This window comes from Papilio machaon, chromosome 28 (genome assembly GCF_912999745.1).
Source record: "Papilio machaon chromosome 28, ilPapMach1.1, whole genome shotgun sequence".
In the NCBI taxonomy this organism is placed as follows: Eukaryota; Metazoa; Arthropoda; class Insecta; order Lepidoptera; family Papilionidae; genus Papilio; species Papilio machaon.
In genome coordinates this window covers 3245254-3263920 of record NC_060013.1, presented here as the reverse complement: position 1 = coordinate 3263920, position 18667 = coordinate 3245254, and the positions used below count along the sequence as shown (strand labels likewise).

At 33.0% G+C, this 18667-nt stretch overlaps 2 protein-coding genes across 2 annotated transcripts; one reads left to right on the top strand and one right to left on the bottom strand.

The window, feature by feature from the left end:
• The first annotated feature begins 1848 nt into the window (after positions 1-1848).
• On the top strand, positions 1849-4986 carry LOC123722639. Its single transcript, XM_045685078.1, has 5 exons — positions 1849-1938; positions 2098-2161; positions 2955-3065; positions 3886-3995; positions 4842-4986. Exons 1-5 carry the CDS (start codon positions 1864-1866, stop codon positions 4959-4961), a joined length of 480 nt encoding a protein of 159 aa, XP_045541034.1. The 5' UTR covers positions 1849-1863; the 3' UTR covers positions 4962-4986.
• Positions 4987-5180: 194 nt separating this feature from the next.
• Positions 5181-17307, bottom strand: LOC106709644 (phenoloxidase-activating factor 2). Its single transcript, XM_045685010.1, has 9 exons — positions 17156-17307; positions 11361-11489; positions 10402-10553; positions 9471-9621; positions 8361-8491; positions 7935-8044; positions 7569-7730; positions 6426-6589; positions 5181-5401 (listed from the first exon to the last, which is right to left on the bottom strand). Exons 2-9 carry the CDS (start codon positions 11484-11486, stop codon positions 5210-5212), a joined length of 1188 nt encoding a protein of 395 aa, XP_045540966.1. The 5' UTR covers positions 11487-11489; positions 17156-17307; the 3' UTR covers positions 5181-5209.
• Positions 17308-18667: the final 1360 nt, after the last annotated feature.

Here is an 18667-nt window from a genome sequence, read left to right as displayed (position 1 = left end):
TTATCTTTATTAAATTACGTTTATATTTACCAATATGAAATAATTAAAGTCAAAATAAACAATGTTATCCAAAGACAAATTATATATTCTTTTGTTGAAGGAATTAAACATAACATACTAACCATTCTGCCAACGATCAATAAAAAATAAAATTAATCAAATTAGTGTTCACTTGATCTCTGTTTGTTATTAAAAATATAATTATTTGTTACAATTCTCCAATTTTCAAGTACATAAAGAATAATTTAATTGTCATACTATTAACTGTTGGTTTCTGAGACCAAAATTCCTGTATAAAACATAATGTCATCATCTTTGACATAACATAAATAATCTGTTTTATAAAGGGATTAGAATCTCAGAACCAAAGGATAAATCCTACCGTGATTGTCTTGTAACATTTTTTAAATTTAATCTGTTTAAATCTAGATGTGTAACGAAATTAAATATCGTTTTTAATGTAAAGTTCTTAACAATACTGTAAGGGCTAGAAAAAAGTACTAAATCATTTTAAAAAGGAAAAAAATGTAGAAACAGGAAATAATAAAATCTCCTCATTCGCGGGTGACGTGAACACGGAATTACCCTACAATTATTTTGCGCGCGTACAGTAAAATCACTATTACGGATTCACGAATAAGGAGATTTGACTGTACAGTCGAGGTATCTGGCGGTGAACCATAAAAGCTATTTTCATTTGAACATTTTCACTTTTTAATTGTCACGTTTTGAATCACCAACAGGAGGCTTATTAATGTGCCTGTATGAAAAAAGTCGGATTCTGTAAGTGTAACAACGCGGATTACCTTGTCTGTACATATACGAATTATTAAATGCGTTTGATATGAAGGATTTTAAAAACAGGCTTTTATAAAATACCATAATAAAGCCGGTTATGTAATGATAATTTTAAGTAACTTCAAATAACCCATTGTCTTAGTAAAATTAATAGTTCATAGATAAAATAGAAATAGACTGCGTGTTTAATATAGGATGAAAAATAGAAAAAAACGTATAGTAACAAAATTAAATAGTTAAAAATTGTTGATTAAATACAAAATTAGATAAAACTGCAAAATTAACAAGAAATATTGCATTATAATGTTTTAAAAAAGTATTCAATTTCCGCTGCTGAAATGCTCGTAACCCAACATGTCATTGCTTTCATTATTCCTGAAAAACAAAACTTTGTCAAAGTATTTTGCCAATGGAAGAATGTTTAAATGAATCTTTTGGATACTTTAATATGAAGCCCATTGCATGTATAGATTTGTCATTTTTATTCTTAAGACGTTAAAAGATTGTGAAGCGTGTAATTTATTATGTAAATAAATACAATTTATCGCTGTGTCAAAACGTCCACGTTACATCTGATAGTAAAGTCAGTTCTTCATGTTTTAAATTGTTTTATTTTCTCGGTGAAGAATCCAGAACAGATGATACTAGAATGAAAGATAATTATACGGAAAGAAGAATGAATGAGTTAGTTAATAGTGAAAAACTGTCATAAAATTTTAATAAAATAATTTCTAAGCTAAAAGTTCTAAATTACTAAAATTACATAATTATACATACATTTTCACATTGCTCAAAGTGTGATTTTTAAATTAAAAATATACAATTAATAATAGTAAATTAATACCTTATTATAAATTCTATTAGTGGTTTTTAATACTAAAAAAATAGTTTTGACACACGCTTTGTCAAGACGTACGTGCGATCACAAAACCTTTGTCTAGGAATAAATTTTTAAAAATCAATTCTAAAGAAAGTGACAGTTGGCAGGTTGACATTGACAGATTGTAAAAGTAAACAAATTCCTCGAAGGAATATTAGTAAATCTTAATATCGTATCTATAAAACATGTCGAAATCCGCACATGTAGTGGATGGTGAAGCTTCAGAGTCGGACTCGGAAATAGAAATAGCCAAATCACCTGTAAGTAACATAAGAGACTCTCCTGATATCTACTTTGGTATCTTGTGTAATAGGATTAAATTTTAAAATTTTTATTAACAAAAGTTAAAAAAAACATTCCTTGATACAGAACTCTTGTGTTTTTAAAAAGCTCCTTTAATATGTTCAATTTTTGTCTAGGACTCCATTTTATCTACTTCCAAAGCTTTTGTGATCAGCGGAGAGGCTCCAGAGTCTGACGATGGCGAGTATATAAAATATTTATGGTATATAAAAGAACAAACTAACCTTCTCTTGTAAGGTTGGGATAGGAAGAGGTAGATTTGGCAGTGCAGAGGACACATAGGAAGGGAAAATAACCTTTAACTGTGCATTCTTTCCACTGTTGGTTAAAGGATACGCTTCCGCAAATGTGGTTGTCTATGGGCAGCAGTATCTTCGCTATTTTGGCGAATTTAGGTAGCCACTTACTTGTTTGCTACCTTACAAAATGATAAAGTATGTTTGAACCCACAGTCTAAACTGTGCTACCTTAAAATGTCTTGTTAAAGAAAATTTTTCCAGATAATACACTAAATAGATATTTATTGACAAGGGATCTTCAAATTTCACCAGACACTTTTCAATACAAACAATTGACTATTTATATCTGGATTTCTGATTCCAGTCTAGCTAGTTATAGTCTATTTTAGATTAACAATCTGTTACAAGTTTTAATTTTTTATAAATGGTCCTAAATACACTTCAACCATGACATAAAATCATAGTGTACTAGCTGTCGCAACTGGCTCCGTCTGCGCGGAATTAAAAAACATAATAAGTAGCCTTGTGTTCTTCCAGACTATGTTCTACATCTGTTTCAAATATCATCAAGATCCGTTGAGCTGTTCTGAACATATCTTCAAACAAACATCCAACTAAACATTCACAGTTATAATATTAGTATAATTAAAAAAGTGTAGTCAGTGTAGAAGGCACTGCACAAAGCAGCTCAATTTGAAGATGGATACAATGTAAAAAATTGTTTGACATTTCAGAATCAAAGTTACCATCACCAAGTGATACTGAGTTAGATTCACCACTGCATGTCTCTATGTCACCGCAGACACCTACAAAGATGTATAACTCACTACTGCATCAGAAGTTGTGTATGTATTACTTACCTTGTTCCAGTAAAAAACATAAACTACTAGCTTTTAACCACGACTTCGTCCGCGCGGAATAAAAAAAAATGCACACAAGATAAAAAAGTTCCTATGTCCGTCTCCTAGTTCTAAGCTACCTCCCCATCAATTTTCAGCTAAATCAGTTCAACCTATCTTGAGTTATAAATAGTGTAACTAACACGACTTTCTTTTATATATATATAGATAAGCTCAGGATTGCAAAAAAACTAATTCCAAAATATTTCTGGCATTTCTGGAATTTTTAAAATCAACCAGCAGTGGGTCAGCATTGCTTAACTATGGTCTTGTCATCTCTAACTTTTATAGGCTTAGAGTTGCGTGAGGACATTTATGAATACCCATATAAATCAAAATAAATTTACTTTATCTCACAATTTATACAAACCAGCTAGAAAGTGAAAAAGAATAACAGATTTGCCGGCTTGCTTAGTGCAATGCCACAACCACACAGAAGACAGGCGTCAAGTGGAAGCAATTCCACATAAATTGGACTAATTTTTATCTTCTTTCCCTTCCCACCTTTTTCTTATAAGGAAAGTGTGGGAAGAGGAAGTGAAAGTGAATGGAATGCAGATGTCTATGGGCAGCGATTCCTAGCAATTTCGGCGAATTTACATAGCCATTCGGTTGTTTGCCACTTTATATTTAAAAAAAAAACAACTGAAATATCACAATGGCCGCCTTGTATTACATATCTTTATTTAATTTCAGTGTTGGATAGAAATTAGTTATAGATAATGTTTACATTAATAACTAGTTTTTCTATGTCCTTTCTATTTAGGGGAATGCAATGTATCACTCCGGGCCACATTGGAAGGTCTATTAAGACATACAACTGATATATCTGTGGAGAAATTGACCACAACTGACAAGATGTTGCTTTCAGTTCAAGTTAGTTTCGTAATTATTATAATAATAGCTGTCGTCCGCGTCTCCGTTCGCGCGGAAATAAAAAAAAATATATAAGTAGGCTATGTGTTCCAGTTATGCTCTATTTCTATGCCAAATTACATCGAGATCCATGCAGTCGTTTTGGAGATACCTTCAAACAAACATCCATTCACCCATTTAAACGTTCACCTTTTTAATATTAGTAAGGTATTTAGGCGTTGTCCAGAAGGGACGGATTCGCAGCGATTTCGTTGTGTCTATAAAGAGAGAAACGAATTTAGTCAGTAAGGATTCATGTGATGATTGGAAGGGTTTTTTTTTATAGCCTAGAAACTCGTAACGAATTCGCCCCTTCTAGTGATGGTCATAGTAATAAAATAATACGAATGGATAAAATATGATAGTATATTTGTGGGAGGATGAAAGTAGCAGTGGTACAGAAAAAAGTAAAAAGTTGGCGAGAACTTGAAAATTTAATGTTGAGCTGACGAAAGATAAATCGAGTCATGATAACTCAACTAAAATTGATGATCTGCAGATCAGCTCACCACGTGTGTGAAGCAGAACTGACTCACAGATCAGCTCAATTTTTGTCTGCTTAGTTACGATTTACGTTTGGAGCTGTGAGTTGCACGTCACCAGGCAACTTCTGGCTCGTAATTATAATGAGCTGTCAATTTAGTTATTGAGCTATAGCTCAATGGTTCGAGTCTGTGACTTGAACTTTTGAATCGGTTCAGAACTGATTTACACACGTCTATATATCTGTAGATGAAAAATCTAAGGCAATCCCACGTAAGTGGTGATTTTGAAACCTGTGTAGTTATTTTATATGAACATTTTCAGGAGAGTATGCGAGCGACCAATGCTAATTTGACTCTAGCCAAAGCGCGTCTTAAACAACTGCAAGCGGAGTTAGAGAAAGCTAACTGCAGTACTGTGTTACCTACTTTAAAAATTAAATAGATGTATAATATATAATACTGTATGTTAAAAAAAGCACTTGCTTCAAGTCTTCGAGTATTATTGATACATTCCTTTTTGTTTAAGTGTCAAAGATAAGACTTGTTCCTAGTGTTAAAAAAATATTTATTTAGAAATAAAAATACGTTATAAATAAAATGTTTAATTTTTTATTTATTAAAGTTAAGTTTCTTTTTATAATTATAAGTATAAGTTGTTTTATTTGTTTAAATCTAAAAATATGTTACATTTCAAACATCATTGGCACTCGTATTGAAGCCCCACTCCGCCATCTTGCTGTCAATAAGAGCGCGATATTTTGACACATTGACGTAAACAGCGGGAACTCCCTTCTCCCCGCAACCGATACCCCACGCGACTAGACCTGTCAGTTTATATCTGTCATCACCTATAGGACAAGCTAAAGGTGCTCCGCCATCACCCTGGAACATAAAAATAAATAAAAAAAAACATAAAAATCAGTGTCTCAAAGAGAAAAATATGAATCCAACGAACTCATTATCGTTTTATCTACAGATGTTATACAATTGAGGAGCGTCGGAACTAGGGTTGCCAGGTCGCCAAACCTACTAGCCGGACAGACCAGCCAGTTTGGCCGGACATTTGTGTAGAAAGGTCGGACACTATATTATTTAGGATTTTGTCTCAGTATTAATAGGTACACTCTCGTTTGGGAAATGTAAAAAGCCTAACAAAAGCCGGACACGCAATCAAAAAGCCTACCTATGTCCGGCTTTATCCGGACGCCTGGCAACGCTAGTCGGAACAAAAACTAATGTATCACAATAAGACATTTTTTGTCTATGTCAATTAGTTGTTCTCGTATATACTCTTGCTATATTTTTACACTTTTAGATAAAAAAACAATGTGATTTTTTTGTTTTTACACAACATAATATATTACATTACCCAAAATGGGCGGTAAATTAACTGTTTTATACTTAAAAAATCGATTTTTTTGGTTAGCCTAAAAACAACGCTCGAAAAGTATATTAAACGATTATTTTTTATTATAACTTGTCTTTATGTACGACTTTGCTCGCATCTTACAAAACATTTCCTGTATTAAGTTTAAAATTATATCCTTTTAAAAGAAAAAATATTATTACGTACTAAGATTTTGTTGTCACATGATACGTTGGCAAATATTTGCATTAAAATAATAATCTTACTATTAAAAGAAACATTTAAAAATTGTGGCCATTTTAACGCTTTCTTTCGAATAAACCTTTCTATTAAAAACTACTTTTACCCGCGACTCCGTCCGCGCGGAATATAAAAATGCACACAAGACAAAAAAGTTCCTATGTCCGTCTCCTAGTTCTAAGCTACCTCTCCATCAATTTTCACCTAAATCAGTTCGACCGATCTTGAGTTATAAATAGTGTAACTAACACGACTTTCTTTTATACATATAGATAGATGACAATAAAAGATGACACAAACCTGACATGTATCTTTGCCCTCCTCTCCGCCGGCGCACAGAAAACTGTCGTGCAATCTGAAGTTGTACCCGAGTCGGGTAGTTTTAAGTATGGCGGCACAACTGTCATGTTGAACCATGTTCACTTCAACACGCTTCAAGATAACAGCGTAACGACCTTTTTGACCTATTGGTGGATATTAAAAAGTAAGATTTTTCTTCGAAACAGTTAGAAAATGTGTCTTTTGTTTTTAAATATGTTAAAATAAATGTCAGGAGCATTTTATTCGTGATTATTCAAAATGGCCGGTGTTACAAAATGGTTGATAATATTTTTAGATCCTTCAAAAAATGGTTACTAGAAAATAAGATGGCCGCCTCTGTTTTGTTACAGTTAATGATTTATTGTTTTATTGATATTAATTTTTTCATACTAATTCTACACTAAGGAGATTAATAAGTGACCATTTAACGACTGAAAGTGGCTTTAATAAGTATACTATAGATAAAATATAAATTACATTATAACTCGTAAATTCCAAAAAAAAATTCTTGTAAAATTCTTTAGTATAACATTAGCTATTTATATTTTACAATTTCAACTTTATAAAACAATTTTCACAAAATAACTGAAAAAGTCACAAAATGGCCGCCATGTAAAGAGTTAGACATGTCTAAAGTCCAGTCGCGGAGCACGAAGAATTTCGTGCAATGACCTCTTTACCTACTGACAGAGGTTACAAACATTTTTGTATTTAGTGCGGTTTACATGAATTCTTTGAAGGAGAAAGAAAATTCACCAACTTATGAAATATAGTTATTATTATTATTATATAAATTATTTATTTAGATTTTATATTACAAGTAAAGTCAAGGTCAAGCAAAACAAGGACTTTTTGTCGTGCCTCAAGGCCAACCAAAACCACATTATGCAAACAAGAACAAATAGTAAAAGTCAAACACAAACAGTATAGTCTCCAGAAAAAGGTTTACAATCCCTGGGGACGGCGGCCATTGTATCTGTGCGAGCGAGACTCATTGTTTTTACGCGGGAGTGACAGAGACAGGTAATGACAGTTCAATGTACGAAATTCTTCCTCCTCCGCGATTGGACTATACTTAACTTCAATTTTATATCGAAGCTGTTGATAATTGATGTCACTTACCAAAGCTGTCTTTACCCCAGCCGTTAGCAACGCAATCTTTGCTGGTCTCAAACAACTCATCCTGTGTCGGGAGACAGATGACGTTGATGTGGTCAGCCAGATCCACTGGCTCCTTCAGCAGGAGGAGAGCTAAATCATTACGTAGGCTCTTCGAATGGAATTCTAGAAAAATACACACATAACTGAAAAGTTGCTAGCTGTCCCCCCTCCCCTTGTAGACCTAGCCTAAATGGCTGGTGACTTCCAAACTCCTTGTACCTGTCAGATAAAACTAAAAAAATAAAATATCAGAAATGGCCGCCATGTATGGATTTTGACGTTTATCTGTTAACTCTCTTAGCGGCTTTGTATTGAAATTATTCATACCTGGATGTATGAACATGTCCTGGACTATCCTCTCCTGTGATGGCAGACGTTCCTTGTTCGTCTGCGTGTCCCATTCACCAGCTCTGATCTTTAATGAACCAGGCTGGAATCTAGAAGACCATGTTATAAATGTAAAAGTCAAGTAGTCCATTTTGTATGTATTTAGGGTGCGTCACATCATAAAAGTAACCATAGATAAAGCAAAATAAACGTTACCACAGACAATATTTACATGACACATCTATTATTGTTTATACTTCAAAAAAAACCTTTCAATTTTAACAGAAAATTTGACGAATTTCACTAAGAAAATTTATAAAAGAGATTAAATTGTATAAAACTTTTACTGCTGTATACAAATAAGTGATAATTTTAAATCTAGACCGATTTCGTAATAACATAAAGCCTAATTTACCAACAACATACTTGTATGCGATGTGGGCGCCTGTCATCACAACTTGTGGGTGTATGAGAACACCGACACCTGCGTAACGCCCATTCACAGCATCCAAGAGTGCTACCACCCACGGAAACTCCCCAAACTGTGCCTCCGCGCCCTACAAGATAAGAAACCTTGAGATATCTGAAAGGTTCTGCAAGCCTTTTTTTCTTTCTATTAGTTTTCACAAGTGAATTTAATCAATTCTGAAGGCCTTTTAGTCCTCTTCATTGTAAGGAAAATAGAAATAGTCTATCTATTAACCTAGATTTATACCCCCTAGGGGTTATGTCCAAATATCCAAGTCCAAAGGGGGTAATCCCCATATGAATAAGTTAACACGCTGTATAATGTCAATTTATTGTCATCTGTACAATCAGAAATAAAAGTGTTATAGTGTAAAACAACAAAAAAAAATTAATTCCTACTTCAACAACAAAACGGAAATAACTGATAGGTATCTGTGAAAATTTTAAGTAAAAACTATGACAGTGGTGAAACAATGTTACATTTTTGTTGCGTTCTGTTTGAGTGTGTCAATGAGTCTAAGCTCCTTAATAATTGTCAACGCGATTGTACAAAACTACAAAGAATGTTAGATTATTCAAAGGGGGTGTATACTTAGACATCTATTACCCCCATTGGATTACAATTCAGGAGGAAAAGATGGATTTACCAGGAAAATACCATCATCATCAGCTCGGAACCTACGCCAAGTTAGGAGTAACTAGGCCATAGACAACCATGCTGGCCCAGTGCACACAATCATTGAATTTCTTTTTAAATATGTGCAGGTTGCCTCACAATGTACATATGTAAATCGAAAAACATATTGGTACTTAGCGGGATTCGAACCCAGGACCTGCAGATTGCAAGTCAATTGCTTAACCTCTGAGCTACCGAAGCTCTCAGCTCTCAGCTGTAAACCAGGAAAATATAGTGCGGATTCAATGTCCATTAAACGAAGGCAACGCATCCGTAACCTTTTAACTTCTTGTGGATGTCTATGGGCAGGTATCACTTCGCTATTTAGCAAAATCAAGTGACCGTAAACAACTATTTAAAAAAAGGATTAACTGAAATTTATCTAAACTTACGGAACCACCAGTGATACTGAAGTCAATTCCATTTCGGTTCCTGTAGCCACAGCCCCGTAGGTTCTTGGAGTCGGGCACTGGAGGCGGCTGCGGAGGCTTCGGGTCCTTGCAGCACCGCTCCACACTCTCCTGACACTCATCAACTCCGAATCTATTAAAATTTCATATCAATATGTTTCTTTTGTTCGAATATCTGTCTTCGATTGTAACCGCTCGGGGGACGCTTTCATTGCAGTGATGCGTCATTATTTTGACAAATTCTGGATTCATCATCATCACTACACATCCCCACTCTCGGTGCTCGAAGTCTACCCTAAGTTAGATGTGACTAGATCATAGTCAACTATAGCCCAGTGCGAGTTGACTTCACACATATCATTGAATTTCTTCTCAGATATGTGCAGCATCAAAATGTTTTCCTTCACTGTAAGAACGTCGCATAAATGTACGTAAGTAAATCGATAATCACATTAGTACATGGCAGGATTCGAACCCAGGACCTGCAGATTGCAAGTCATGTGTTTAACCCCTGTGTCACCGACGCTCTGATTCACGCTCAAAATCTGATTACATTATTAAAATTAAATAATCCTATGTCACTCCAGCATACATTAAAAACCTTCTAGTGAAAATCTCGTCAATATCGGTCCAGCCGTTTCTGAGTTAAACTGGTACAAACACGGTCTTGCGAACAGACAAAGAGACAATCATTTTGAGATTATCTATATATATAAAAGAAAGTCGTGTTAGTTACACTATTTATAACTCAAGATCGGTCGAACTGATTTAGCTGAAAATTGATGAGGAGGTAGCTTAGAACTAGGAGACGGACATAGGAACTTTTTTATCTTGTGTGCATTTTTTTTATTCCGCGCAGACGGAGTCGCGGGTAAAAGCTAGTTTTTTATATATCTGTATGACGTCATCCTACCTGATATCCAGCTTGAAAGCTCCAGTGACAGTCTCGTTGTACGCATCCACAGCATTCAAGTTCGTATCGCATAGGTAATAGGGTACACATTTGCACGCATCGCCGTTGCTGTCGACGAATGTAGATGTACTGTCGGTAGGTCGTACTGTTATCTGGTAGGGATATCAAGAAAACTGTAACTGTAGAATTAATGTGACATTTTTATAAATACATCGACGGCAGAAAGCGGAAATGTAAATTTCGAAAATTGGCCCAAATAAGTTGCCCCTTCAATTGCTGTAACTAGTAAAAATAATCAATGGATTAGTAACTTTAGGACATACTAATTAACGGTATCAAATAACGCTTAGATTGATAGAAATACGTTCCAAAGTTCAACTTCCTATCTTAATTAATTTAGGAGTTGTGATTTTTTTGAAATAGCTTTTTGGCTCTGGTGTAAAACTAGATATTTTGAGATACATTTCCGCTTTCTGCCGTCGACATATTGTCATCTCTTACAATCTCTTTGACAAAATAGAGACAGTAATATGTATGTAACATTCAGTGTAATTGTAATTCTGTTTATGTTCAAATTAGGACTTTAGTTGGAGAAATAATTAAAAAAAAAATTGTGATGTTTTAAAATATAATCTTAAAAAAGAAAGAGTTCTAAAAACATTGCAATTTGTTTGGTTTCAACTTAAAAAAATTAAATCTTTGTTTTATAACGCATCCAATAGATGACATTATATCATTCATGAGAGCGTGTCAGTCGTATTTTTTGGTTTTTCAATATTAAGGTATATATATAATAACTTATATTATAACTTATTATGTTTACAAGTTTGTCTGTACGTTAGTATCATTGTGATGTCGTAGAGCCTTAACAAATGGACCAATTTTAACGAGTGAGGTGTCAATTCGCTTAATATCCTTGTCTTGAGTGTCATAGGGGTATTTTACAATGACACACTTACATCTTCAAGTCCTGGTATTTTCTTGGTGGTGGGCGGTGTTCCGAACACGTCTATCAGGACGTCTGGTTTTATCGTCACTTGCGGATATGCGAGGGTCGAACCCAGCAGTAGAAAGTAGAACAGCATCTTCTGTAGAATACATAGGCTTCTATTTATAATATAGTTTTGTTTAGTTCTATAGTTGTCTCTATTTTTTGTAAAAGAGTGTGGTGCCGGAGGCCTAGCCTTAGTCCTCTTTCTCTTCCCACCCTTTTCTTATAAGGAAAGGATGGGAAGGGGAGGTGGATTTGATGGAGGAGATGTATAGGAAGGTTAAATATTCTCTTTTTGTGCGTCTCCTCCTTCGTCGATTGAGAGTAGGCAACGTATCTGCAATTGCGAATGTCTATGGGCAGCGGTCGCTTTGCCATTTCGGCGAATTCATGTGACCGCTTTCTCGTTTGCCAACTAGTTATATTAAAAAAAAAGAATGAAAGTGATAACAAAATAATAAACAATATAATCTATTTAAAAAATTGAATTCGATTTATATCTTTCATCTGGTGTAACACAAGATGTTTAGATTTTTTTTCTAAAAGATGGCAAAAATATTTTTAAACAGATGGAACAGTGGAAATATCTTGTATAAAGTTAAGAAACCTTAACATGCGTATTTATTTTGCAAAAACCTCGAATTGGATTTTATCAACTAGCTCTTGTATACCTCAATAGCTACCTTCCCTTTAAATGCCGTCAAATTCGGCACAACCGTTATGGAGATTATCCAGGACTAATCCAGATTTGTGGACAGACAAACATTATAAAATCAATTTTTATAACATTTGTCTGACAAACGTTATACGATTTTATTTTGGATATTTTTCTATATGCACATACATACACTGCATTAATTTCGTATTATATATGTTGGCGCCGTCAATACCCATAACGAACATCGAGCACTGGTAGGGCGGCCATCTTGACAAATCTGTCAGTTCGGTTTGAATCGTTATAAGGTGCGCACGCAACCACGTGCTCGGTGGACGTTACTGTACTTAAATCCAATTCTATCTTAACAATCCTAAATTAGTTTAGTAATGACATTGATTGTATCATCGATAGTTATAATTGTGATAATTATTACAACAGTTATTTTATTGGAATACCCGCAAGTCCACGTCCGCTCGGAGATGTCAGATAACCCTGATGACAGTCGAAAGACTTCATATAGATTATTGGTACAAAGTGCAACCAAGGTACAATATGTAGTAGTCATAACTTATTGTTTGTGATAAACTTTTAGTACATTGCATCACAAGTACCTAACATTTTATTAAAAATCACAAATGCACGAACCGGAAATAAATTGAAGGAAAACCGGTTAATATATATAATATAACAGGATATAAATCACAGATAATATAATTCTAAATCATGTCACGATATTATATCTGTAATGTCAGTTCGTAGAAATTTATGTAATTTGTCACAAATGTAGAACATAGTCTGGAAGAACATATAGGCTACTTATTAAGTTTTTTTTAGCGCAGAAGAGTCGCGGGCGACAGCTAGTTTTAATTATAAGTATCATCTGCATTTATATAATCTTATATTAATCGACTTGATTTTTCCCGTTGTTTGAACTCCGTGGTATATGACCTTGTATCACAACATATTTAATTTTATCGGACGCAAAAAAAATTCACTTCCGGAAAAATGTTATGTCAAATATAGAGACGACTGTTTGTTTTCATATCATGTCTTACTAATATTATAAATGCGAAACTTAAGATGGACGTATAGTTGTTTGTTAGAAGGTATCTCAGGAACGGTACAACGAATGTTAATGAAATTTGGCACAGATGTAGAACATAGTCTGGAAGAACACATAGGCTAATTTTTTTTTAATAACTATGAAAGAGTTTGTGAAGATTTGCAGCCACCGATATTTTGTTAACATTTGCTTTTAATTATTCAAATATTAAACCTTAAATTAAAACTTTATAAATTAAACAAATATACATACTTAACCTTTAATATATTGCAATCAATTAGTTAATTTATTTATACACTAGTTGTCCGGGAATCCGTCCGCGCGGCAATAAAAAAAACATAATAAGTAGCCTATGTGTTCTTCCATACTACGAGTATGATCTACATCTGTGACAAATTTCATCAAGACCCGTTGAGCGGTTCCGGAGATAACTTCAAACAAACATCTAAACATTCGCATTTATAATATTACTAACTAGCTTTTACCCGCGACTCCGTCCGCGCGGAAAAAAAATAGAAAACGGGGTAAAAATTATCCTATGTCCGTTTCCTGGTTCTAAGCTACCTGCCCACCAATTTTCAGTCAAATCGATTCAGCCGTTCTTGAGTTATAAATAGTGTAATTAACACGACTTTCTTTTATATATATACCAGCTTTTACCCGCGACTCCGTCCGCGCGGAATAAAAAATAGAAAACGGGGTAAAAATTATCCTATGTCCGTTTCCTGGTTCTAAGCTACCTGCCCACCAATTTTCAGTCAAATCGATTCAGCCGTTCTTGAGTTATAAATAGTGTAATTAACACGACTTTCTTTTATATATATACCAGCTTTTACCCGCGACTCCGTCCGCGCGGAATAAAAAATAGAAAACGGGGTAAAAATTATCCTATGTCCGTTTCCTGGTTCTAAGCTACCTGCCCACCAATTTTCAGTAAAATCGATTCAGCCGTTCTTGAGTTATAAATAGTGTAATTAACACGACTTTCTTTTATATATATAGATAGATATTAGAATAATAATAATAATATCTTCTCTGATTAACTTAAAGGAAATTATAATTTATACTACAAAATAACTAATCCACTATTTAAGTAATCATTAATTGTTAATTATTTTAAACGTCCGTAACCCAGAGGTTAAATTACGTATACTTTATATTTATATCTATGAGTGCTGACCTTTATTCATTCCAGTATTGTCACATTATATATTGGAACGTTAAAGCGTAAAATATGGTAGTACAAGTATTATTGTATAAAGTAAATAACCAAATAAAGATCTGCAATAATTCTTTCGCATAAACGGAATTGTGAAGTAATATCAAATATGTTGTGACATTAATCCTTGATCTTTGTCTACTGAAAACCTTGTGTAAGAAGTAGATATTTGTTTTCCTTCCTTTAGCAAATACATGTTCCGTCGTCAGTTTATATATATATATCCCCAGTCATGAACTCATAACCTACTCAAGTTAGTAATACATACTTATTTAGTGCTGGTTTTAGCATTTCTGGTGCCCTGGTCGAGATTTTTGTAGCGAAGATAGGGTAACTAAAACTAGTTGCTGCTAGGTTACTTATAAACGAGTGTAAAAGTTAAAAAATTTCATCTCTTGCTTGGATTGAAAAGGGATGTACGTACTTACCTATTAGTTATTAGTTAATGATAAGAGTTTTCGAGATTATTTCGGCGTTAATCTCTTTTTATATCTATCTGGAATTTCTTCTAAAAATATTCGTATGGTCTGGATACTTTTAAATGTTAGCGTTATCAAGTGACTAACATGATGCGTATTTAGCGCTGTTAACATTTCATTTCAATTTAAAATAAACTCGTAAAAATAAAATAAGCGTGGATGAAAAAAAATGTGAGCCGTCATGGGACGCCTGGCAGATGTGAAACATCGTGTGTGTACAAGTAATATGCATAAAATATTAAATATTATAATTAAATAAATAATAATAATAATAAATATATATATATGTATACCTCAGTATAGCGTGGCGACCCGTCGCCACGGCAAGCGTCGCCACGCCAACAATTCGGTTTACAAGTGATCCTATAGATGTTTCACATCAAAAACTTCAATAAACAAAATCGAAAACGTTTGCATTATGGCTGTACAACCTTTACCATTTTCACGCATTAAGGAAAAAATTTAAAATAAATTCAAGCCGGTCAAGAACATTTTGGCGCGAAATATACAATAGCACTTAAATATTTTTTTAAAAGACTGGTTGCTTTTAAAATACAAGATACTTAGTACACATAAAGAAACCTCACAATTTTAAAAATAGAAACCATTCTCCACGAAGAATTATGTACCAAAATAAGTTGAGAAGCATTTTAATGTGACTTATATAAATGATCTAGAACATATTATATCTACTTAATTAATTAAATTTATAACTGTAAATAAAATTCAACGGTTAAATAAAATTTTATGAACATTGTCCGTTAAAGAAATAAAATATGATTACTTCATGATTACGACATGACGTCACAATGTCGCGTCTCAATAATATTTTTATTTGTAAACTATAATTAAATGATAAATATCCGTGCGATATAAAAACCTACAGGTTTTTACCTCATAAGTGAATCATATTCATCATTAGAAGACGTCATATCGTACACAAAGTGAATAGATTATCCTTTGTTTCGATTGAGTCTAGATTGACGTGCCTCTAAAATTCCTAAAATGGCCGCCATTACGATTTCAGACTTTTTATTAACCATAATATTTGTGTTGTTAAAATTATGAGATAAATTGAAGTGATATATTACTAATATTATAAATGTGAATGTTTAAATGGATGGATGTTTGTTTGAAGGTATCACCAGAACGGCTCAACGGATCTTGATGAAAGAACACATAGGCTACTTATTAACTTTTTTAATTCCAAGCGAATTGAGTCGCGGGCGACAGCTAGTTCAAAATAAGGTTAGCTAGTGTTATACAGTTTATTGCTTTTTTTTAATTTACCAGTTTTCGTGTAAATTGTAATTTGTCTATCGTTAATAGTTTGGATTGAAATCCATAATCCATATCCGCGATAAAAAAAATCCACTAGTTTTTGTAACGCCTTAATCACCAGTCATTAGAAGACGTCAAATCTTCGTCACAAACTAATCAGTACTTATTAAAACGAAAATTCCCTACAACTGTCTGTTTGTATGGTTGGAGTCAAAATCTGAGTGATCTAATAATCATTAAAGTCAATTTAATGTAGAATGACTAAAAACACAATGAATAAATTGGAGTGTCTGTATGTGTTATTTTTTACTTATTTTTACTTTTAATGAAGAAGGAATTTTTAAAATTTTTGTTTTGTCTGTCTGTCCGCAAGTCCGCGTTGTTCCGAATAATCTCCGAATAAATAGCTGATGTATGCTGAAGTAATATACATTGTTTTTTATTTTTCCTTTAGTATAAACTAAATATATACCGACTGCGGCACTCAGAGCAGATTAAGGAGCCACTAAGGGAGTATATTTATTTATAATACATTTTTTGTAATATGTTAATAATAGTTTTTCGACGATAAATTTACATTAAGCGACTGTTATACTGTAAACTGTAACTGTTAAAACATTATTCAGTGTTGCTATAACATAATGTTTATAACATATATTAATATTATAAAAAAGAAATGATTTGCATTTTTGTATGTAAAAAACAAACTTCAAATACTACAGATTTGATTTCAAAAAAATCTTATCTCTTTAAAAGCTTCATTATAGGTAGGTTTATTATTAATTTTATTACTAGATTTTTTTTTATCCTGCGCTAATGTATAATAGTCGCGAATGCTGCGAAGATGAAGTTTTATATAAAAGTAGAATCGACATTGACAATGATATTTCAAATCAAGGAAAACCTGAATGTATCTTTGTTATTGTTTAAATAATTAATTACTAGCTAAAACTCGTATATATCTATTATTTTTTTATCTCATGTCGATTAAAATCTTTAAGGAAAACAAGGCAGATAGGTAATTAATTGCTAAACGTACAGTAAAAAAAAAAATTAAACGTACCCTGTATTTGCAGGTAAATTGCACTTATAACTATATTTAACACTATTTTAAGCACAGCACTAGGATTTAATTGATAATTTACTTATTATTAAGGTCTTGTTCTTTTTATTTGAATATGTTAATTCAACTTTATAAACACGTCACGGACGCGTTGCGTTTAAACGCAGACTGAGTGTGAGGCCAAAGTTGATGATGCTGATAGAGATGTACTTGATAATGTCGTTGAGTTTTTCGATACCTATTTATCAATCTTTGATAGCTTGGAGAGTACATCAGCATAATAAGTAGTCTCAATGAACATTAAGATCCCTTTTTCATTAAAAGACTAGCGTCCAGTGGTATTTACTATTTGTTTTACATGAAAATGGGACATAAAGTGGTCATTGAAATAACAACTATTTGCACTAGTGGAAAAAGATTCTAAGAGTTGTTAATTTTAAAAAGAAGCTTTAAAAAATAATTGTTTTGACATTCGTAAAAAAATGTTTCTGTTTGTATGAAATGTACATATTTAAAGTACTCTATAAGCTACTGAGTTTTGATGTAAAAATTCTTTACTTTAGAAAAAATGGTAAATCTCCCTTGAAATCCTCAATTCGATCATTCTAACAGGAGATAAATCTATCGATTTCGATGCTTACATGAAAAAGTACAACACTATTCAACTGGCCAGTCCGGTTTTCTGTGAATTTGCTAAATTATTTTTAAATGTAATTATAAAAGTTTATCTTACAAACATCAAGTTCCAAGGTGATGATGACAATGTCAAACAGGTTGAATGATCTTCCCGCCATTTTTGATTGTAAATCTTCGGAGTTTTTTTTTTTATTAAAAAATAATAACCTGATGTTACTGGAAACGAAATTGGACGTATATTTTTTTAATTTTTAAAATGGCCATTACTTAAAGAGTTTTTAAAAGTATTTATAATTACTCCTTAATTTACTAATTTTACGCTATACAAGTGGTTCTGAACAGAAAAAAAAAACATCATGTTACTTTTTATAACTATTTCAAATAATATGTGGTATTCCCCATAAAGTTTCCCGACATAAATCTTTTTTTAGATGTAAGCTTTATGAAAAACTAGATTTTGCCCGCTACTTTGTTCCCGCGGAATTAAAAAAAATAAACTATGCGTTCTTCTCATCTGTAAGCCGTTTTAGAGTTTATAAACATCTTTCAATACATCCAAACTTTGTCATTTATTCTATTAGTAACATTTATTTTGAAGAATTAACTAACGCTTGCCTTCGATCCCAACTGATCGTGGTGGTTGAAAGAAGGTACGTGATTTTTTAAGAGCAATTTGGCTCTTGAAGGCGGACGGTTTCTTTAGTTTACCAACTGTCAACATCGTCTTTCTCAATCTATATTTATATCTATATATATAAAAGAAAGTTGTGTTAGTTACACCATTTATAACTCAAGAACGGCTGAATCGATTTGACTGAAAATTGGTGGGCAGGTAGCTTAGAACCAGGAAACGGACATAGGATAATTTTTACTCCG